The sequence below is a fragment of the Scyliorhinus torazame genome, chromosome 18, assembly GCF_047496885.1.
Source record: "Scyliorhinus torazame isolate Kashiwa2021f chromosome 18, sScyTor2.1, whole genome shotgun sequence".
NCBI classification, from domain to species: domain Eukaryota; kingdom Metazoa; phylum Chordata; class Chondrichthyes; order Carcharhiniformes; family Scyliorhinidae; genus Scyliorhinus; species Scyliorhinus torazame.
Window position 1 is genome coordinate 88,337,764 of NC_092724.1, and position 24,105 is coordinate 88,361,868.

Here is a 24,105-nt window from a genome sequence, read left to right on the forward strand (position 1 = left end):
CCCTAATCAAGCAGTGTCTTCCCAGATGCTCAGAAATCCTATCCCTCAGTACCCTTTCCATTATTTTGCCTACCACCGAAGTAAGACTAACTGGCCTGTAATTCCCAGGGTTATCCCTATTCCCTTTTTTGAACAGGGGCACGACATTCGCCACTCTCCAATCCCCTGGTACCACCCCTGTTGACAATGAGGCCGAAAAGATAATTGCCAACGGCTCTGCAATTTCATCTTTTGCTTCCCATAGAATCTTTGGATATATCACGTCAGGCCCGGGGGACTTGTCTATCCTCAGGTTTTTCAAAATGCCCAACGCATCTTCCTTCCTACCAAGTATCTCCTCGAGCTTACCAGTCTGTTTCACACTGTCCTCGCCAACAATATGGCCCCTCTCATTCGTAAATACTGAAGAAAAGTTCTCGTTCAAGACCTCTCCTATCTCTTCAGACTCAATACACAATCTCCCGCTACTGTCCTTGATCGGACCTACCCTCGCTCTAGCCATTCATATATTTCTCACATATGTGTAAAAGACCTTGGGGTTTTCCTTGATCCTACCCGCCAAAGATTTTTCATGCCCTCTCTTAGCTCTCCTAATCCCTTTCTTCAGTTCCCTCCTGGCTATCTTGTATCCCTCCAGCGCCTTGTCTGAACCTTGTTTCCTCAGCCTTACATAAGTATCCTTCTTCCTCTTAACAAGACATTCAACCTCTCTTGTCAACCATGGTTCCCTCACTCGACCATCTCTTCCCTGCCTGACAGGGACATGCATATCAAGGACACGTAGCATCTGTTCCTTGAACAAGTTCCACATTTCAATTGTGTCCTTCCCTGACAGCCTATATTCCCAACTTATGCACTTCAGTTCTTGTCTGACAGCATCATATTTACCCTTCCCCCAATTGTAACCCTTGCCCTGTTACACGCACCTATCCCTCTCCATTACTAAAGTGAAAGTCACAGAATTGTGGTCACTATCTCCAAAATTCTCCCCCACTAACAAATCTATCACTTGCCCTGGTTCATTACCAAGTACCAAATCCAATATGGCCTCCCCTCTGGTCGGACAATCTACATTCTGTGTTAGAAAAGCTTCTGGACACACTGCACAAACACCACCCCATCCAAACTATTTTATCTAAAGCGTTTCCAGTCAATATTTGGGAAGTTGAAGTCACCCATGACTACTACTCTGTGATTTCTGCAATTTCCAAAATCTGTTTCCCAATCTGTTCCTCCACATCTCTGCTGCTATTGGGGGGTCTATAGAAAACTCCCAACAAGGTGACTGCTCCTTTCCTATTTCTGACTTCAGCCCATACTACCTCAGTAGGCAGATCCTCCGCAAACTGCCTTTCTGCAGCTGTTATACGATCTCTAATTAACAATGCCACCCCCCACCTCTTTTACCACCCTCCCTAATCTTATTGAAACATCTATAACCAGGAACCTCCAACAACCATTTCTGCCCCTCGTCTATCCAAGTTTCCGTGATGGCCACCACATTGTAGTTCCAAGTACCGATCCATGCCTTAAGTTCACCCACCTTATTCCTGATGTTTCTTGCGTTGAAGTATACACACTTCAACCCATCTCCATGCCTGCAAGTACTCTCCTTTGTCAGTGTTACCTTCCCCATTGCCTCACTACATGCTTTGGCGTCCTGAACATCGGCTACCAATGTGCACCAGGACTTCTGGCTGCTCCCCCTCCCCCTTAAGGATCCTGAAGACACGTTCCGAGATGTCATGGACCCTGGCACCCGGGAGGCAACTAACCATCCGAGAGTCTCGCCCGTGCCCACAGAACCGCCTGTCTGTACCTCTAACTATTGAGTCCTCTATAACTAGTGCTCTCCTAATCTCCCGCCTTCCCTTCTGAGCCCCAGAGCCGGACCTCGTGCCAGAGACCCGGTCACTGCAGCCTACCCCTGCTAGGTAATCCCCCCCAACAGTATCCAAAGCGGTATACTTATTGTTGAGAGCAACGACTACTGGGGATCCCTGCACTGACTGCTTTCTCCTCTTCCCACCTCTAACTGTTACCCAGCTACCTTTGTTCTCGGGTGTAACTATGTCTCTGTAGCTTCTATCTATCACCCCCTCAGCTTCCCGAATGATCCTCAGTTCATCCAGCTCCAGCGCCAGTTCCCTAACACGGTCTGTGAGGAGCTGGAGATGGCTCCACGTCCCGCAGGTGAAGTCAGCAAGGACATCGGTGGTCTCCCTTACCTCGAACATTCTGCAGGAGGAACATTCCACTGCCCTAGCTGCCATCACCTCTACTTAGTCTCCCAGTAAAAAGGAAAGAAAAAAAAAAGAAATAGCTTACCTGCTCACAGCACTGAGTCTTTTTTTTTTAGGTTAGGGTAGGAGGGAGGGTGGGACACTACACGTGTAGTGTCTCGGGTTTCCTCACTGTTCAAATTTATTGGGTAATACAACCTTCCCAGGTCTCCCCACGGCCGACTTCCGGTTTCCTGCTGCTCAGAAAAAAAAAAGCTCCGAAAGCACTGTATATTCTATGAAAGTAGGTTAAAAATGAAAAACTCAGCTTACCTTCCAGCTTTCCCCTCCAAAAACCACTCCCCTCTCTGCCCGCTCCGCTGGAAGAATGGGGCCGAAACCTTGGAGGTAAGTGCCTTTTAAAAATAAAATACAAACCTTCCCAGGTCCCCCACACGGCCGACTTCCGATTTCCTGCTGCTCTGAGGAAAAAAAAAGCTCCCAAAAAGTAAGTTAAAAATCAAAAATTCCAGCTCTCCACTCCAAAAATCGCTCCCCTCTCTGCTGGAAGAATGAGACTTTGAGTTGGACACCCTCCTGGATGCCGTAGAGGAGAGAAGGATGACCCTGTACCCCGACCTGGGAGGAAGGCCGCCAAGCGTCGCCGTTTGCTGTGCCTGGTGCAGAGGCGGTCACCGCCGTGGACAACGTCGCCTGGACTGGCCAGCAGTGCCGGAAGAAACTCCACGACCTGCTCAGGATGGCCAGGGTGAGTACGCCCCCCCCCCCCCGCCCCCCCACCACCCCCATACAACCCGGCCCCTGCCCCCGAGAGGACGGCCGAACACCCACCCTGCCCCACGTGCCAGCACCCATGCCAGCCGCAATGGCCGGGTGCCCTGGCCACAGGACCTGCCGGAGATGGAGCCGGTCCATCCGGATCCTCCCGCCCCCAGCCAGAGCTGGTGCGCCCCAGACGGCCGAGCACTGACGGAGAGAGCAGCCCGAACACCAGCCCTCTGCCTGAGACTCGGGACACCCCGGAGCTCGGGTCTGAGGAGGCCACGGAAGTTCCGTCACTGCATCTCCAACATCCTCCAGCATTCCAGAGACTATCACCTCGGTTGGGCACATTAGTGAAGAGGCTCCTGGGACACTATCTGGTGCGCACCACACAGTCAGTCTGGTACAACAGGGGGAGGTAGGAGCACTGCGGCGCCGGACAGTTGGAGGGCAGGCCGGCTCCAGGAACCAGCTGCCGTCCAGATGGGTCCCGGCGTCTGGACCATCCAGTCCCAGCCACAGTGCAGGTGCAGTCAGAGACCCAGAGACTACAGGAGGGGATGATGGTGAGCATCCAGGACCTGAAGGCACAGGTGGAGGAGTCCATCTGCGTGCAGGAGCAGGGGGTGGTGCCGGTCATGCGTGCCACCCAGGCCGACGCCGCACGGATGGCGTCTGCAGTGGTGGCGATGGTGTCGGCTATGGTCAGAGTGTCCAGGGCCTGGGGCATTCTGTGCAGATGGAGGCCGAGGCTCAGGCAGTCATGTGCCAGACCCACCTGGAAATTGCAGTGGTGCTCCTCTGCATGGCCCAGTCACAGCAGGCCATGGCTGAGAAAGTTGGCAGCATTGCCCAGGCGCTTGCCAACGTGCAGACCCAGAGGGAGGTGGCCCAGTCACTGGCTGATGTGGCACAGACCCTCAGGATGGTGGCACAGAGTGCAGCATGGTGGCACAGTGGTTAGTGCTGCTGCCTCACGGTGCCGAGGTCCCAGGTTTGATCCTGGCTCTGGGTCACTGTCCATGTGGAGTTTGCACATTCTCCCCGTGTTTACGTGGGTTTCGCCCCCACACCCCAAAAATGTGCAGAGTAGGTGGTTTGGCCACGCTATGTTTCCCCTTAATTGGAAAAAATGAATTGGGTACTCTAAATTTTTAAAAAAAGGATGCTGGCACAGTCGCAGCATGATGTGGCATCAACCCAGATGGAAATGGCCCACTCTCTGTGCTCCATGGCCGTGAGCGTGCAGACCCTGGTCAATACCAAAGTGGGCCTCCAGGACTGGCAGCGCCAGGTGGCGGGGTGGCCTCGGGGGATGGCTTCCCTCGCACCCCAGTCCCATGGAGAAGCCTGGGGGTCATCGGGCACCCCGAGGGAGGAGGATGGGGCCCATACCGGTGACTCCCGCAGGGGAGGTGCCGGAACACTGCAGCACCTCGGACTCTCTTCCCCTCTCCCCCTCCCCCTTCTGTCCCTTGTGCATCTGGTGGGCAATGGGAAGAATGGGGCGGCACCACGCCACCCGGGACACCTGAGCAGTGGCCGGGCCCATCCAGGCCACGTCGCACCAGGAGACATGCGCCGACAGGTCCCTTGTCGCAGAGCAGGAGTCACAACAAGCCACCTCCAACCCCTGCTGTACCGCCTGGGGAACCATCTCGGCACAGTGTTAGGGCCTGTAAGGCCAGAAAGTTAGACACCAGTTAAGTATGGGGCTAGGGCACAGACTGTGTGTATATTTCCGCACAACAAACACCTGTAACCACCATTAGAACCTGCCTCGGCACTCTTGTCTGCTGTGTGTGGGGGTGGGCTGGTCAGTGTTGGCTGGGGGGAGTGGGGGGTGGGGGACCAGTGCAGGCCCCGTGGGTGGACCGCCACCCCCACCGTAGGGATCCGATGGGACCGTGTGATGGAGTGGCCATCTCACATGCAAGGGTCACCCAGGTGGAAGATGCTACTGCCGCCACCCTCCCCCCCCAGTCGGTGAAGCGCATCGCAGTCAGAGCGTCTCTTGCGCCCTGGCAATGGCATTGTGCGGCCTCCCCTGCCTGCTTGGACCCCATGTCCTGTTCATCGTCTCCCTCCCCCGCATCCTCTTCGTCGGATGAGGCTTGTCCTTCCTCCTCATCCTCCTCCTCCAGCAAATCGCCCCGCTGCTGTGCTAAGTTGTGCATGATGCAGCGGGCCACCGTGATGTGGGCGACCAACTCAGCCTCGTATTGGAGGGCTTCTCTGGAGCGGTCCAGGCACCTGAAGCGCATCTTGAGGATGCTGAAGCACCGCTCGATCACACTACTGGTCGCTGCATGGGTGTCATTGTAGCGGGTCTCCGCGTCGGTCTGTGGCCTCATCAGCCACGACTGCAGCAGGTAACCCCTGTCGGCAAGCAGCCAACCCCGCAGTCGGGGCGGGGGGGCCTCTAACATGTGGGGGATCACTGAATGTGCCAGGATGAATGAGCCATGTACACTGCCTGGGTATCGGGCACAGACGTGCATGATGCATAGCTGTTGATCGCAGACCAGCTGTACATCGAGTGAAACCCCTTTCAGTTGGCGTACAGTGGCCTGTTATCCGCCGGTGCCCATAGGGCGACATGCATTCCATCGATCACCCCCTGGACCGGGGCATCCCGGTGATGGCAGTGAACCCTGCTGCCCGGGCATCCTGGTGGGCTCGGTCCACATGGAACTGGATGTACTGGTCTGTCTGGACGTACAGGGCATCCTTGATGCGCCGAGGCATGCAAGATCTCGGACAGGTCCCCACTCAGCGGCTGTAAGTACCCCTTCGCGTAAAAGTTGAGGGCGACCATCACCTCCCCCATACCCCTGTGGTGCCAGGTGTGCCATCATCTGGCAGATGTGTCGCACTATCCCTTAGCTCATCCGCAGTCTCCGTCGGCATGCCCGGTCCGGCAGGTCCTCGAATGACATGCGGCTCCGGTACATGCTAGGCTTCATGTGGCGCCTCCATGGCACCTCCTCCTCTCTTCGGCCTGTTGGATGGCCGGCCCTCTAACCTGTGCGGCCGCCACCTGACCCTCTGCAGCCCGTTCCTCTGCTGCAGCTTCCCCCTCCTGCTCAGGCGGCCGCAGGGTATCTCGCAGGGCAGCGGCCATCACCACAGCGGTCAGCATCGCGGGTTGGTGTCCGAATGCTATTGTCTACGTTAATATGCCGCATAATCAAGTGCCCAGCTACACGGTGACCCCGGTTCGCACTGCGGGCCTGTGCCCCGTCGGTATCCAACCCCTATCGGTGCCCCGGTCGTTGCGCCTGTCCCTGGGGTGGGGGGTGGGGGGGGGGGCACACCCCGCTGCTCTGCCTGCCCCTCCACTCGGCCCATCGGAGGCGGTGAATCGCGGAGGCCCCCGGAGTATAAGGGGCGGGATTCTCTGATCCTGAGGCGAAGTGTTGACCCCGTCGTTAACGCTGTCGCGTTTTACGACGGCGTTAGCAGGCCCCCAGGATCAGCGATCCGGTGCACTACAGGGGCCAGCAGGGCAATGGAGCGGCTCACGCAGCTCCAGCTGCCGATACCAGCGTCAAACGGGCGCCGCGGGTCTGCGCATGCGCGGTGCGGCCAGCGTGAATTCGCACATTGCGCACTAGTTTCCTTCTCCGTGCCGACTCCGACGCGACATAGCTTAGAGCTACAGGGGCCAGCGCGGAGTAAAAGAGGAGAAGCCGACCCGCCGATCGGTAGGCCCCGATCGTGGGCCAGGCCACGTTAGAGACTCCCCCTGAGGTCGGGACCCCCCCCCCCGCCCCCACCCCACCCAACCAGGCCACCCCCCCAGGATGGACGCCATGGTCCCGGCGGATAGGACCACATGTGAACCCCGCCAGCGGGACTTGGCCTATCTCAGTGGTCACTCGGCGGGGGTGGCCACGCAGAGCGCCCCCCAACCGGCGCCACGCCGATTCTCTGGTCACGGGCCGATTCTCCAGCCCGGGGCCAGAGAATCCCACCCAGGGTGTCAGGCCCTCTAATGATATGTCTGCTGAAATTTTACCCTGCGTGGTGAACAACGCATTTACGCCATTTTCGGGGTGCCGAAGCATCCGATTTGGCGTCAAACTGGCATCTGCCCTGATTTCGGCGAAGGAAACTATTCTCCGCCCAATCACGTTTTGCGATTTCAGTGTCGGCAAATGGAGAATCCTGCCCCTTATCAAGTTATTAAATACAGAATGTGCACCAAAACCTAATACGATAGATTGAACTTCCCCACTCCTTCCAGAGTCTGTCCTGGCCTAGTTTGTGACATGTCCCATTTCCAAAACCAGCCATTTGGACATTTGTGTGCTGTGGACTGGCACCAAGAGGGATGGTCTCAACCCATTGATATTGAAGCCAAGAGGGTGGGAGAGACAGGTCAACTTCATCCCTTGGATTCAATCCCAGTTACCAGAAAACAAATTAAGTTGGAGATTTTTCTTGCAGGAGTAGAACTGGTATCCACTGTGCAATTTGGCTACTTTCCCGTAATGCAGTAGTTTGGTTTTACCATACAGTGCCACTTTATATAGAGTCTTAGCTGTTGTTTTGAAGTGGAAAGAATGCAACCCTGATACCAGGAGGCAAAGTTCATCGGGTACAATACTTGAGTGAGGGATTTTTGTGGTCAAGACATTACTGTGGGGGAAGGAAGTTTTTTCCCCTCAAACTCGCAACCCATTTCCTCAGTGGAGTCTTCATTGAACACTCACTTCCATTAATAATTTCTCTACCATTGAGTAGATTAAACTTCAGGAATTTTGGAACCTTAAATCCTATTTTGGAAACCTCCAAACAAATTTGGTGCCACATGCTGTTTGTGCAGATATACAGGTTACTAAACCCATTGTGTTCATGTTGTTCAGTAATGTACGATTCTTGCAGAGTACCAATGTATGTTTACTCCTTCATGTGTTCCCCTGCCCTCTCCCACATTCTCCACCCCCCTCTCCCCCACCCCCACGCACATAGTCAAAAGTGTTAAACAGATTGCAGCCTCTTCCAAGACTAGGACATCAAGGGCTGGATTCTCCGCTGGCAGGATGATCCATTTTGCCGGCAGCCCGGGGGTTTCACGACGGCGTGGGGCTGCTCCACAATGGGAAACCCTATTGACCGGACGGCGTAACGGAGCATCCCGCTGGTGGGGTGAAACAGAAATGTGGCACGGCGGGGCAGAGAATCCAGCTCAAGTGTCACTCCGTACAAAAATCTATAATATTTAAATTGTTATCTTATTCAGTCTGCAGAGGCAGCAAGGCAGGACCAGGACACTTGACGTAAATCCTAAAAGGCATATCAGCAGAGCTGAATTAACAAGACCTCTGCCTCTATTATTGCCTTACCAGCACCAGCTTGAGTACACAGCCCCTTCAACGTTTCCTCCGCTCTCGGAGATTGATGAGTTGCTCTCAGAGAGCTGACTTTTCATGCTGCAAGATGGCTTGCTGATTCGGTCCTGGAGGGAATGCTGGAGCTAACTGCAGTCTGGTGAAGTGATCCCTGAAAAACTGACCAGAGGGTTGGTTCAGACTCGATGGGCTGAATGGCCTCCTGTGCTGGAGGGATTCTATGGCACCAGTACTGCCAGGTTATTTATCATTTTAAAAACCCAACTAGTTAAGTAATGCTCTGCCACCCTATTCCGGTCTGGCAGTCCTGTAACTCTTTTTCTCAAGTGGAATTGGTTGCCACTGCATCCAGACATCATTATCCAGGGAGAAGGTCCACCATCTCTTCAACAATTGGGTAGTGGCAGCACATGTGATCTTTTCCAGTATCACCCCACATCCTAAGAATTCTATTTTGTTTTTTTAAAAAGACCTTTCAAAAGGGTGAAAGTGTTTGACAATATGGTGCCATTTTTAGTTCTCTGTTGCTTTCAGGCTCATTCATTCGAGGCTTGGAGACGACTGCAACTTACGACCCATCAACTCAAGAGTTTGTGCTGAACAGCCCGACTGTGACCTCAATCAAATGGTGGCCTGGAGGATGTAAGTGAACCTGCTAATGTTTACAGTTAGGTCATCATACAGGAACGAATGGGGCTGCTGCAATATTCGTACACCTGGAAAGTTACTGCTTTCATAGACCGGCATTTGAATTCTGGAAAGAAAAGCCAGCTTAGACCTGGTCCATTTCTGATTGGAATGTCTGGAAGTTTCAAAGCTGTGAAATGGGCACCAAAAAGTCTGATTAGTCAAGCCCATTTCTCTTTCACTTCATTTATCAGTCTGGGTTGAAATAAGAAATAGAACACAGAACAGTACAGCACAGACAGGCCCTTCGACCCTCGATGTTGTGCCGAGCATTGTCCGAAACCAAGATCAAGCTATCCCACTCCCTGTCATTCTGGTGTGCTCCATGTGCCTATCCAATAACCGCTTGAAAGTTCCTAAAGTGTCCGACTCCACTATTGCAGCAGGCAGTCCATTCCACACCCTAACCACTCTGAGTAAAGAACCTACCTCGGACATCCCTCCTATATCTCCCACCCTGAATCTTATAGTTATGCTCCCATGTAACAGCTACATCCACCCGAGGAAATAGTCTCTGAACGTCCACTCTATCTATCCCCCTCATCATCTTATAAACCTCTATTAAATCGCCTCTCATCCTCCGCCGCTCCAAAGAGAAAAGCCCTAGCTCCTTCAACCTTTCCTCATAAGACCTATCCTGCAAACCAGGCAGCATCCTGGTAAATCTCCTTTGCACCCTTTCCAATGCTTCCACATCCTTCCAATAATGAGGTGACCAGAACTGCACACAATACTCCAAATGTGGTCTCACCAGGGTCCTGTACAGTTGCAGCATAAGTCCGCGGCTCTTAAACTCAAGCCCCCTGTTAATAAACGCTAACACGCTATAAGCCTTCTTCACGGCTCTATCCACTTGAGTGGCAACCTTCAGAGATTTGTGGACATGAACCCCAAGATCTCTTTGTTCCTCCACATTCCTCAGAACCCTGCCGTTGACCCTGTAATCTGCATTCAAATTTTTTTCTACCAAAGTGAATCACCTCGCACTTAGCAGGGTTAAACTCCATTTGCCATTTTTCGGCCCAGCTCTGCATCCTATCAATGTCTCTTTGCAGCCTACAACAGCCCTCCACCTCATCCATTACTCCACCAATCTTGGTGTCATCAGCAAATTTACTAATCCACCCTTCAGCCCCCTCCTCCAAGTCATTGATAAAAATCACAAATAGCAGAGGACCCGCACTGATCCCCGTGGTACACCGCTGGTAACTGGTCTCCAGTCTGAAAATTTTCCATCTACCACCACCCTCTGTCTACAATGTGATAGCCAGTTACTTATCCAATTGGCCAAATTTCCCTCTATCTCACACCTCCTTACTTTCTTCATGAGCCGACCATGGGGAACCTTATCAAACGCCTTACTAAAATCCATGTATACGACATCAACTGCTCTACCTTCATCTACACACTTAGTTACCTCCTCAAAGAATTCAAATCAAATTTGTGAGGCAAGACCTACCCTTCACGAATACGTGTTGACTATTCTGGATTAAGTTGCATCTTTCCAAATGGTCATAAATCCTATCCTTCAGGACCTTTTCCATTATCTTACCGAAGTAAGACTAACTGGCCTATAATTACCAGGGTCATTCCTATTCCCTTTCTTGAACAGAGGAACAACATTCACCACTCTCCAGTCCTCTGGCACTATCCCCGTGGACTGCGAGGACTCAAAGATCAAAGCCAAAGGCTCTGCAATCTCATCCCTTGCCTCCCAAAGAATCCTTGGATATATCCCATCTGGCCCAGGGGACTTGTCGACCCTCAGGTTTTTCAAAATTTCTAATACATCCTTCCTCAGAACATCTACCTCCTCCAGCCTACCTGCCTGAATCACACTCTCATCCTCAAAAACATGGCCCCTCTCCTTTGTGAACACTGAAGAAAAGTATTCATTCAACGCCTCTCCTATTTCTTCTGACTCCATGCACCAGTTCCCACTACTGTCCTTGACCGGCCCTACCCTCACCCTGGTCATTCTTTTATTTCTCACATAAGAGTAAAAAGCCTTGGGGTTTTCCTTGATCCGACCCGCCAAGGACGTCTCATGCCCCCTCCTAGCTCTCCTAAGCCCTTTTTTCAGCTCATTCCTTGCTACCTTGTAACCCTCAAACGAACCTACTGAATCTTGTTTTCTCATCCTTACATACTCTTCCTTTTTCCTCTTGACAAGACATTCAACCTCTTTTGTGAACCATGATTCCCTCACACGGCCATTCCCTCCCTGCCTGACAGGGACATGCCTATCAAGGACACGCAGTATTTGTTCCTTGAACAAGCTCCACTTTTCATTTGTGTCTTTCCCTGACAGTTTCTGTTCCCATCTTATGCCCCCTAATTCTTGCCTAATCGCATCATAATTACCCCTCCCCCAACTAAATTGGACGAATCAAATTGGCAAAGGTAGCCTGGAGGTTCATGGAATGTATTCGGGACAATTTCTCAGAGCAATGTGTTCCAGAAGCAGGCTATTTTAGACCTGGTAATGTGCAATAATGATTCCCTAGTAAAAGAGCCTCGAGGCAACATGGATCATAACATGATACAATTTCACATTCCGTTTGAAGGTGAGAACCGCAGGTCAAAGACTAGTGTCTTAAGCTTAAATAAAGGCAAGACAAGTTGACTAGAAAAATAGGTTAAAAGAAAAATAGGTTAATAGGTAAGATGGTGGAGAAGCAGTGGTAGACATTTTAGCAGATGGTTCCTAACTCTCAGCAAAGATAGATACCATCGAGAAAGACAGTGGCTAACCAAGGAAGTTAAGGATAGTATCTTTTTTTAAAAATTCAGAGTACCCAATTATTTTTTCCAATTAAGGGGCAATTTAGCATGGCCAATCCACCTAACCACATCTTTGGGTTGTGGGGGTGAAACCCACACAGAAATGGGAAGAAAGAAGAGTATCAAATTGAATGAAAACATGTACAATATTGCAAAGATTAATGGTAATTAATTAGGTTCGGCACAACATCGTGGGCCGAAGGGCCTGTTCTGTGCTGTATTTTCTATGTTCTATATGTTCTATAAACCTTGCCCTGTCGTATGGCCATATCCCTCTCCATTGCAATAGTGAAGGACAGCGAATTGTGGTCACTATCTCCTAAGTGCATTCCCACAAACAAATCTAACACTTGGCCCGGTTCATTACCCAGTACCAAATCCAATGTGGCCCCCCTCTTGTCGGCCTATCCACATATTGTGTCAGGAAACCCTCCTGCACACACTGTACAAAAACTGCCCCATCCAAACTGTTCGACCTATAAAGGTTCCAATCAATATTTGGAAAGTTAAAGTCACCCATGACAACTACCCTGAGACCTCCACACCTATCCATAATCTGTTTTGCAATTTCTTCCTCCACATCTCTATTACTATTTGGGGGCCTATAGAAAACTCCTAACAATGTGACCGCTCCTTTCCTATTTCTAACTTCGGCCCATATTACCTCAGTAGGCAGATCCCCTTCAAAGTGCCTTTCTGCAGCCGTTAAACTATCCTTGATTAACAATGCACTCCTCCACCTCTTTTACCTCCTTCCCTACTCTTACTGAAACATCTATACCCTGGAACTTCCAACAACCATTCCTGTCCCTGTTCTAACCATGTCTCCGTAATGGCCACAACATCGTAGTCCCAAGTACCAATCCACACTCCCAAGTTCACCTCCCTTATTCCAGATACTCCTTGCATTGAAGTAGACACACTTCAACCCACCTTTCTGTCTGCTGGTACACTCCTGCGACCTTGAAAACCTCCTCAGTACCTCACTACTCTCGACACTGGCTTCTGGAGCACAGCTCGTTTTCCCAGCCCCCTGACAAATTTGTTTAAACTCCCCCGAAGAGCAGTAGCAAATTTCCCTCCCAGGATATTGGTGCCCCTCTGGTTCAGGTGCAAACCGTCCTGTCTATACAGGTCCCACCTTCCCCAGAATGTGCTCCAATTATCCACATACCTGAAACCCTCCCTCCTACACCATCCCTGCAGCCACATGTTTATCTGCACTCTCTCCCTGTTCCTCACCTCCCCAGCACGTGGCACCAGCAACAAACCAGAGATGACAACATGGTTTGTCCTGGCTCTCAGCTTCCACCCTAGCTCCCTAAATTCCTGTTTTAAATCCCCGTCCCTTCTCTTACATATGTCGTTGGTACTGATGTGTACCACAACTTGTGACTGCTCCCCCTCCCCTTTAAGGATTCTGAAAACACGGTCCGAGACGTCACGGACCTTGGCTCCCGGGAGGCAACATACCATCCGTGAGTCTCTTTCGCTGCCACAGAACCGTCTATCTGTCCCTCTAACTATCGAGTCCCCAATAACTATTGCTCTCCTGCTCTCCCTCCTTCCCTTCTGAGCCACAGGGACGGACTCAGTGCTGGAGATCCGTTCACAGTGGCTTACCCCTGGTAGGTCGTCCCCCTCTACAGTATCCAAAGCGGTATACTTGTTACTGAGGGGAACGACCACAGAGGATCCCTGCACTGACTGCTTCCTCCCAGCCCCTCTCACCGTCACCATCTACCTTGATTCTTCGGAGTAACTACATCCCTGAAGCTACTATCTATGACCAAAGGAAAGAAGTCCCTAGTGGGAGTAATCTATAGGTCCTACAGTGGGGCACAGTATAAACCAGGAAATATTGGAGGCTTGTAAGAAAGGTACGATAATAATCATTTGTGATTTAAATACGCATATAGATTGGATTAATCAAATTGGCAAGGGTGGCCTCGAGGGAGAGTTCATTGAATGTATTAGAGATTGTTTCTTGGAGAAGTATGTTGGGGAACTGTTATAACCGCAATGGAGATCCGGGGATGAGGACCATATGACCTCCCCGAATATGAACTTCCCATTTAAGGCAGGCAGGATTTTCCCTTTAAGCAGGCAGGATTTCCTCTTTACAGGACAGCTCCAGCTATGTGAAAACCTCGGCCAAGCTGCAGGTTGGGGAAGGAGTCCCTTAGGGGAGTGGAGGAGTATTGTAAATATTGGAATAAACCTTGTTCTTTCATTTCTACTGTCGTCTATGCGTTCTGCTTATCACGGATTCAACAAGAACCAACCAGGAAGCAGGCTATTTTTGGATTTGGTACTGTGTAATGAGGAGGGGTTAAATAATTTATTTTTAAAAATTCCATTAAAGTGGCAATTTAGCATGGCCAATCCACCTACCCTGCACATCTTTGGATTGTGGGAATGAGACCCACGCAGACACGGAGAGAATGTGCAAACTCCATACGGAAAGTGACCCAGGGCCTGAATTGATCTCTGGTCCTCGGCACCGTGATGCAGCAGTGCTAACCACTACAACACTGTGCCCCTACAGTTTGACGGCGAGAAACTGGAGACCCACACATGCGTTCTGGAGTTAAACAAAGATAATTACATTGGCATGAGGACAGATTTGGCCCTAGTGGACTGGGCAGCAAGACTGCTCAGTTGATAAGGAATGGTAGTTGTTTAAGGAGATATTCAATTCCTCTCTACTAAAATATATTCCAGAAAGAAAGAATAAGGGGGGTAAAATCCTCCATGGCAAGGAAGTTAAAGATAATGTAAAAACAAAAACAAACAGCATAGCACATTGCAAAGACCAGTGATAGGCGCGAAGGTTATTACTAAAAAAGTAATTAAAAGAGCAAAGGTAAAGAAAACTAGTGCAAATATAAAAAAGTATATTAAAGGGAAGGGTGTAGCTGAATGTTGGTCCCTTGGAGGATGAGACCAGGGAGTTAATAGTGGGGAACTATTACGAGATGCTAAATAATTAGGGTCTTAAAGGACGTGGCAGTAGAGGTATTGGATCCATTGGTTAGAATATTCCAAAATTCCATGGATGTGGGAAAGGTTCCAGTGGATTTGGGAAATGCTAATTTAACACCCTTATTCAAAAAGGGAGGGAGGCAGAAAATAGGAAACTATAGACCAGTTAGTTTAACATCTATTGTTGGGAAATTGTTAAGAGTCTATTATTATGAAAGTAATAACAGGACATTTGGAAAGTCAAAACGCAATCTATCAGGGTCAGCATGGTTTTCTGAAGGGTAAATAGTGTGTGACTAATTTGCTAGAGTTTTTCGAAGATGGAACAAGCAAATTGGATAAAGAGTATCCTGTAGATGTAGTATGTTTGGACTTTCAGAAGGCATTTGATAAGGTGCCATATAAAAGGTTAATAATACACAAGGTAAGATCACATGGGATTGGGGGCAGTTTATTAACTTGGATAGAAGACTGGCTAATTGACAGAAGGCAAAGTCGGGATAAATGGGTCTTTTTCCGGTTGGCAAGATGTAACTAGTGGGGTGCCACTGCATTTGGTCCTCTGGGTCCAATTATTTACAATCTATATTACTGACTTGGATGGAGGGATAGAAGGTATGATAGCCAAATTTTCAGATGTCACCAAAATAGGTGGGACAGTAAGGAAATAAGAAACTTAAAATGATTATGGATAGGTTAGGTGAGTGGGACATAATTTGGCAAATGGAGTATAACGTGAATAAATGTGAGGTTATCCGTTTTGGTCGGAAAAATGGAAAGGCAATTTTTTTCAAAAAAATATTTTAATTTTGTTTTTAACATTTGATACATAAAACAAAACTATGCAAAACACCAAGGCAAACAGAACCCCCACACTCCCCCCTGCCACTCCACTGATCCCTAACCACCACACCTCCCCTTGGCAGCTGACAGTAACCAACTCTTTATCAACAGACCCCATCTCTTTGTGGAACGCCTCCATCACCCCCCTTAAAGCAAACTTAACCTTCTACAAATACAGGAACTCCATCAAGTCCCCAAGCCACACTGAGGCACTGGTTAAGGAGAATATTATAGCCGTACTGCGGGAGGACATCGCGGAGAGCTCATACAATGAGGCAATCTGGGTAGAGCAATCACAATGTTGGGGTTTATTACAGGCTCCCAACTGCCAGCAAGAGATAGAGGAGCAGATAGGTAGAGAGATTTTGGATAGATGCAAAAGTAACAGGGTTATTGTGGTAGGGGATTTTAACTTCCCGTATATTGACTGGGACTCACTTAGTGCTAGGGGCTTGGATGGGGCAGAGCTTGTAAGGTGTATCTAGGAAGGCCTCTTGTAGATAGTCCAACTAGGGAAGGGACAGCACTGGACCCGGTATTGGGGAATGAGCCTGGACAGGTGGTTGAGGTTTCAGTAGGTGAACATTTTGGGAGTAGTGACCACAATTCCGTACGTTTTAGGGGACCTTTGGATAGGGATGAGGGTAACCCTAAGGTGCTAACTGGGGAAAGGCAAATTACGATAACATTAGATAGGAATTGAAAAATTTGGATTGGGTGTGGCTGTTGGAGGGTAAATCAACATCGGACACGTGGGAGTCTTACAAGCGACAGTTGATTAGGATTCAGGAAAGTCATGTTCCTGAGAGAATGAAGGAAAAGTGTGGAAAATTTAAGGAGCCTTGGATAACGAGGGATATTATGAACCTTGTCAAATAGAAAAGGGAGGCTTTTGTACTATCTGGAAGGGTGGGGACAGTTGAAACCCCTGAGGAGTATAAGGAAAGTAGGAAGGTGCTTAAATGGGAAATTAGGAGGGCTAGGAGGGGGTCATGAAAAGACCTTGGCAAGTAGGATTAAGGTGAATCCCAAAACTTTTTATTCATATGTAAAAAGCAAGAGGGTGACCAGAGAAAGGATTGCACCACTTCAGGACAGTGGGGGAATCAATGTGTTGAGCCAGAGGAAATGGGCGAGGTACTAAATGAGTACTTTGCATCAGTCTTCACCAAAGAAAAGGACTTTATGAAAGATGATTCTTTGCTAGGGTGTGTGGATAGTCAGTCATGTTGACATCAAAAAGGAGGAGGTAGTGGGTGTTTTAAAAGACATTAAGTAGATAAGTCTCATGGGCCGGATGGGATTTACCCCAGAATACTGAGGGAAGCAAGGGAGGAAATTGCTGGGCCTTGACTGACATCTTTGTATCCTCATTGGCTACAGGTGAGGTCCCAGAGGACTGGCGAATAGCTAATGTACCGCTGTTTAAGAAAGGTATCAGGGAAAATCCAGAAAACTATAGGCCGATGAGCCTCTCATCGGTAGGAGGTAAATTATTGGTGAGAATTCTCAGGGACAGGATTTATACCCATTTGGAAACAAATTGACTCATTAGCGATAAACAGCATTGTTTTGTGAAGGGGAGGTCTTGCCTCACTAACTTAATCGAGTTTTTTGAGGAGGTGAGAAAGATGATTGATGAGGGGAGGGCGGTGGATGTTATTTACATGGCTACATGGACTTCAGTAAAGCCTTTGACAAGGTGACTCATGGCAGACTGGTGCAAAAGGTGAAGTCACATGGGATCAGAGGTGAGGTGGTAAGACGGATACAGAACTGGCTCGGACACAGACGGCAGAGGGTAGCAGTAAAAGGGTGTTTTTCTGAATGGAAGATTGTGACTAGTGGTGTTCCACAGGGATCGGTGCTGGTGCCTCTGTTGTTTGTTGTATACATAAACGACTTGGAGGAAAATGTAGCTGGTCTGATTAGTATGTTCGTGGAAGACACCAAGGTTGGTGGAGTGGCAGATAGTGTTGAGGATTGTCAGAGGATGCAGCAGGACATAGATAGAACATAGAACTGTGCAGCACAGTTCAGGTCCTTCGGCCCACGATGTTGTGCCGAACGAGTCTGAAACTAAGATCAAATCAACCTACTCCCAATCATTGTAGTGCACTCCAGGGGCGTCATTCTCCGACCCCCTGCCGGGTTGGAGAATCGCCGGGGGCTGCCGTGAATCCCGCCCCTGCCGGTTGCCGAAGTCTCCGGTACCGGATATTCGGCGGGGGCGGGAATCGGGCCGCGCCGGTTGGCGGGCCCCCCCCGCTGGATTCTCCGGCCCGGATGGGCCGAAGTCCCGCCGATAAATTGCCTGTCCCGCCGGCATGGATTAAACCACCTTTTGAACGGCGGGACAAGGCGGCGTGGGCGGGCTACGGGGGGTGCCCTCACGGTGGCCTGGCCCGCGATCGGGGCCCACCGATCCGCGGGCGGGCCTGTGCCGTGGGGGCACTCTTTCCCTTCCGCCTCCACCATGGCGGAGGCGGAAGAGACTCCCTCCACTGCGCATGCGTGGGAAACTGTCAGCGGACGCTCCCGCGCATGCGCCGCCCCGAGATGTCATTTCCGCGCCAGCTGGCGGGGCAACAAAGGCCGTTTCCGCCAGCTGGCGGGGCGGAAATCCCTCCGGCGTCGGCCTAGCCCCTCAGTGTTGGGGCTCGGCCCCCAAAGATGTGAAGCATTCCGCACCTTTGGGGCAGCGCGATGCCCGTCTGATTGGCGCCGTTTTGGGTGCCAGTCGGCTGACATCGCGCCGTTTCGGGAGAATTTTGCCCCAGGTGCCCATCCAATAACGCTTGAAAGTTCCTAAAGTGCCTGACTCCACTACCATAGCTGGAAGTGCGTTCCATGCCCCAACCACTCTCTGAGTAAAGAACCTACCTCTGACATCCCTCCTATATTTTCCACCATGAACCTTATAGTTATGCCCCCTTGTAACAGCTACATCCACCCGAGGAAAAAGTCGTTGAACGTCCACGCTACCTATCCCTCTCATCATCTTATACACCTCAATTAAGTCACCTCTCGTCCTCCTTCGCTCCAATGAGAAAAGCCCTAGCTCCCTCAACCTTTCCTCATAAGACCCACCCACCAATCCAGGCAGCATCCTGGTAAATCTCCTTTGCACCCTTTCCAATGCTTCCACATCCTTCCTATAATGAGGTGACCAGAACTGCACACTATACTCCAAATGTGGTCTGACCAAGGTCTTGTACAGTTGCAGCATACGCTCACGGCTCTTAAACTCAATCCCCCTGTTAATAAATGCTAACACACGATAGGCTTTCTTCACGGCTCTATCCACTTGGGTGGCAACATTCAGAGATCTGTTGACTTAAACTCCGAGATCTCTCTGCTCCTCCACATTCTTCAAAACCCTGCCATTAACCATGTAATCCGCATTCAAATTTGTCCAACCAAAATGAATCACCTCACACTTATTAGGGTTAAACTCCATCTGCCACTTTTCGGCCCAGCTCTGCATCCTATCAATGTCTCTTTGCATCCTACAACAGCCCTCCACATTATCCACGACTCCACCAATCTTGGTGTTATCAGCAAATTTACTAACCCAACCTTCAACTCCATCATCCAAGTCATTGATAAAAATCACAAATAGCAGAGGACCCAGCACTGATCCCTGTGGTACACTGCTGGTGATTGGACTCCAGGATGAAAATTTACCATCTACCACCACCCTCTGTCTTCTATGTGATAGCCAGTTCCTGATCCAATCGGCCAAATTTCCTTCTATGCCATGCCTCCTTACTTTCTGCATGAGCCGACCATGGGGCACCTTATCAAACGCCTGACTAAAATCCATGTATACGACATCAACTGCTCTACCTTCATCTATGTACTTAGTTACCTCCTCAAAGAATACAATCAAACTTGTGAGGCAAGACTTACCCCTCACAAATCCATGCTGACTATCCTGGATTAAGCTGTATCTTTCCAAATGATCATAAATCCTATCCCTCAGGACCCTTTCCAATAATTTACCGATGACCGAAGCGAGACTAATCGACCTATAATTCCCAGGGTTATACCTATTCCCTTTCTTGAACAAGGGGACAACAGACGCCTCTCTCCAGTCTTTTGGCACTATTCTTGTAGACAGTGAGGACATAAAGATCAAAACCAAAGGCTCTGAAATCTCATCCCTCGCCTCCCAAAGAATCCTAGGATATATCCCATCAGGCCCAGGGGACTTATCTATCCTCAGGCTTCTCAAAATTTCTAACACATCTTCCTTCTGAATATCTACCTCCTCCAGCCTACCAGCCTGTATCGTACTGTCCTCCTCAACAACATGGCCCCTCTCCTTTGTGAACACCGAAGAAAAGTATTCATTTAGGGCCTCTCCTATATCTTCAGACTCCATGCACACGTTCCCACTACTGTCCTTGACCGGCCCTAACTTCACCTTGGTCATTCTTTTATTTCTCACATAAGTGTAAAAAGGGTTTTCCTTGATCCTACCCGCCAAGGAATTCTCATGCCCCCTCCTAGCTCTCCTGAGCCATTTCTTGAGCTCCTTCCTAGCTATCTTGTATCCCTCAAGTGCCCTAACTGAACCTTGTTTTCTCATCCTTACATAAACCCCCTTCTTCCTCTTGACAAGACATTCAATCTCTTTTGTAAACCATGGTTCCCTCACTCGACCATTTCCTCCCTGCCTGACAGGGACATACATATCAAGGACATGCAATATTTGCTCCTTGAACAAGCTCCACATCTCAATTGTGCCTATCCCTGACAGTTCCTGTTTCCATCTTATGCTCCCCAATTCTTTTATAATCACATCGTAATTACCTTTCCCCCAGTTATAAACCTTGCCCTGCCGTATGTTCCTATCCCTCTCCATTGCTACAGTGAAAGTCACTGGATTGTGGTCAGTATCTCCAAAGTGCTCCCCCACAACCAAATCTAACACTTGGCCCGGTTCATTACCCAGTACCAAATCCAATGTGGCCCCGCCTCTTGTCGGTCTATCCACATTGTGTGAGGAAACCCTCCTGCACACAATGGATAAAAACAGCCCCATCCAAACTATTCGAATTACAGTGGTTCCAATCAATATTTGGAATGTTAAAGTCATCCATGGCAACTACCCTGTGACTACCGCACCTATCCAAAATCTGCATTGCAATCGTTTCCTCCATATCTCTGTTACTGTTTGGCGGCCTATAGAAAACTCCTAACAAAGTGACCGCTCCTTTCCTATTTCTAACTTCAGCCCACACTACCTCGGTAGACAGATCCTCCTCAAACTGCCTTTCTGCAGCCATTATACTATCCTTGATTAACAATGCTACTCCTCCACCTCTTTTACCACCTTCCCTAATCTTACTGAAACATCTAAACCCCTGAACCTCCAACAACCATTCCCGCCCCTGTTCTATCCATGTCTCCGTAATGTACCAATCCATGCTTCAAGCTCACCAACCTTATTCCTGATGCTCCTCGCATTGAAGTAGACACACTTCAAACCACCTTCATGCCTGCAGGTCCACTCTTGTGACCTTGGTACCTTCCTCAGTACTGCACTCCCCTCAACTTCATGAACTCCAGCAACGCTATCTCCTGGACGACAAATCAGTCTCTCATCCCCCTGCCAAATTAGTTTACCCCCCCCCCCCCCAAAGAGCTATAGCAAATTTCCCTCCCAGGATATTGGTGCCCCTCTGGTTCAGGTGTAACCTATCCTGTTTGTGCAGGTCCCACCTTCCCCAGAATGTGCTCCAATTATCCAAGTAACTGAAACCCTCCCTCCTACTCCATCCCTGTAGCCACGTGTTAAACTGCACTCTCTCCCTGTTCCTCACCTCGCTAGCACGTGGCACTGGCAGCAAAACAGAGATGACAACACGGTCTGTCCTGGCTCTCAGCTTCCACCCTAGCTCCCTGAATTCATGTTTTACATCCCTGTCCGTTTTCCTATCTATGTCGTTGGTACCGATGTATACCACGACTTGTGGCTGCTCCCCCTCCCCCTTAACGATCCTGAAAACACGATCAGAGACGTCGCGGACCTTGGCACCCGGGAGGCAACACACCAACTGTGAGCCTCTTATCATTGCCACAGAACCGCCTATCTGTACCTCTAACTATAGAGTCTCCAATAACTAATGCTCTCCTGCTCTCCTCCCTTCCCTTCTGAGCCACAGGGACAGACTCAGTGCCAGAGACCTGGTCACCGTGGCTTACCTCTGGTAGGTCGTCCCCTCCAACAGTATCCAAAACGGTATACCTATTACTGAACAACCGCAGGGGATCCCTGCACTGACTACTTCTTCCCCCTCCTTTTAAACGTCACCCAGCTACCTTCATTCTTAGGAGTAACTACATCCCTGTAGCTTCTATCTATAACCGACTCTGCCTCCCGAATGATCCTCAGTTCATCCTGCTCCAGCTCCAGTTCCCTAACACGGTCTTTGAGGAGCTGTAGATGGGTGCACTTCCCGCAGGTGAACTCAGCAGGGCCACTGACGGTGTCCCTCACCTCGAACATCCTGCAGGAGGAACATTGCACTGCCCTCTCTGCCATCCCTTCCATTTATCCACTTGACAATTACAGAGAAAAAAAAAGCTTACCTGATTTTCACACTCCCCAACAGCAGCTTTCAACTTGTCCCCGCAGGCTATCCTCACTGAGAGCTCCTTCTAGTCACAGTGACTGCACCTGAGGCAAATCGCTCCCCGCAACAGCCAATCAGCGTTGCTGCTCTGCCGCCCTCTGCAGGATGAGGTTGGGGAATTGGGCAGAGAAATGGCAAATGGTGTTTAATACGGACAAATGTGAGGTGATGCATTTTGGTAGGTTTAACATAGAGGGGAAATATACAGTAAATAGCAAAACTCTTGGGAATATAGCAAGTCAGAGAGATCTGGGCATGCATGTCTACAGATCTTTGAAAGTGGCAAGGTAGTCACGAAAGCAAACGGAATGCTTGCCTTCATTGGACGGGGCAAAGATAAAACTGGCAAGTCATGCTACAGTTGAATAAAACCTTTGTGCGGCTGCACTTGGAATATTGCGCACAATTCTGGTCACACTACCAGAAGAATGTAGAGACTTTGGAGAGGGTGCAGAGGAGGTGTACCAGGATTTTGCCTGGTCTGGAGGGTGTTATCTATGCAGAGAAGCTGAATAGACCGGGACTGTTTTCAATAGAACGACGGAGGTTGAGGGGCAACCTGATAGAGGTCTCCAAGAATATGAGGGCATGGACAGAATGGATGGGCAGGCACTCTTTCCCAGGGTGAATGGGCCATTCACCAGGGACATAGGTTTAAGGTCCGTGGGCAAAGTTTAGAGGAGATGTGCGAGGCAGGTTTTTTTACACAGGGTGGTGAGTGCCTGGAATATGCTGCCAGGGGAGGTTATGGAAGCAGATATATTAACGGTGTTCAAAAGGCTACTGGACACATACATGGATAGGATGGGTATAGAGCCATACGGCACTAGGAAGTGATGAGGGTTTTGGACAAGGGTGGTATGATTTTTTTTTTAAATGTATTTTATTACAAACATGCATCAAAACAGGTTACAGCAAATAAACACCCCGGAAAACATACTTCCCAACAATCAACTATACAGTCTGAACATATTTTGCACCCCCGACACCCCTGCGATGAACAGCTCCTCAAATACGGTCACAAACATCCCCCACCTTTTCTCAACCCCCCCCCGCTGAGCCCCTTAACTCATAACTCATACTTTATCTTCGCTAACCGCAGGAGGTCCTACAGTTCACCTAACCAAGTTGCTACTCCCGGTGGCGATGCCGACCGCCACTCCAGCAACAGTCGCCGCCGTGCAATTAGAGAGACGAAGGCCATGACTTCGGCCAGCCTCCTCTCCATGAGCGTCCCAATTTTTTTGCAACTCCAAAACATGTGTGCATGATTCGCTGGCCCCCGCCCACACCTCTCACACTCATCTGCTGCCCCCTGAAAGAACCCACTCATTCTTGCCCGAGTCATATGCACCCCGTGCACCATCTTAAACTGTATCAGGCTCATCCTTGCACAAGAGGAGGTCCCGTTTACTCTACGCAGTGTCTCACTCCATACTCCCCAATTGATCTCCCCTCCCAACACCGCTTCCCATTTCTCCTCGATCTTCACCATTCGCTTGCCTCCCTGTTCCCCCAGCCACTTGTTTATTTCCCCAATTCTTCCCTCCCCTTTCACAGCCGGAAGCAGCAGTCGCTCCAGCAGGGTGTATCCCGGCAACCTAGGGAACCCCCTCCAGACCTTTTGTGCAAAGTCCCTGACCTGCAAATACCTGAACTCGCTCCCCCTCGGCAGCTCTACACTCCCTTCGCTCTTCCAGACTGGCGAACCCTTCCTCCAAATTCAAATCCTTCACGTTGACCAGCCCCACTTCCATCCACCTCCTATATGTCCCACTTCCATCCACCTCCTGTATACAC

At 49.9% G+C, this 24,105-nt stretch overlaps 1 protein-coding gene across 3 annotated transcripts in view; it reads left to right on the forward strand.

Annotated features, from left to right (window-relative positions):
• Positions 1 to 24,105, forward strand: part of acox1 (acyl-CoA oxidase 1, palmitoyl) — a 153,263-nt gene that overhangs the window by 63,237 nt on the left and 65,921 nt on the right. For all 3 annotated transcript variants that reach the window (XM_072482999.1, XM_072482998.1, XM_072483000.1), the window contains one exon: positions 8,897 to 9,004. In XM_072482999.1, coding sequence (XP_072339100.1) covers positions 8,897 to 9,004 — 108 coding nt within the window. The remainder of the gene's footprint in view (positions 1 to 8,896; positions 9,005 to 24,105) is intronic.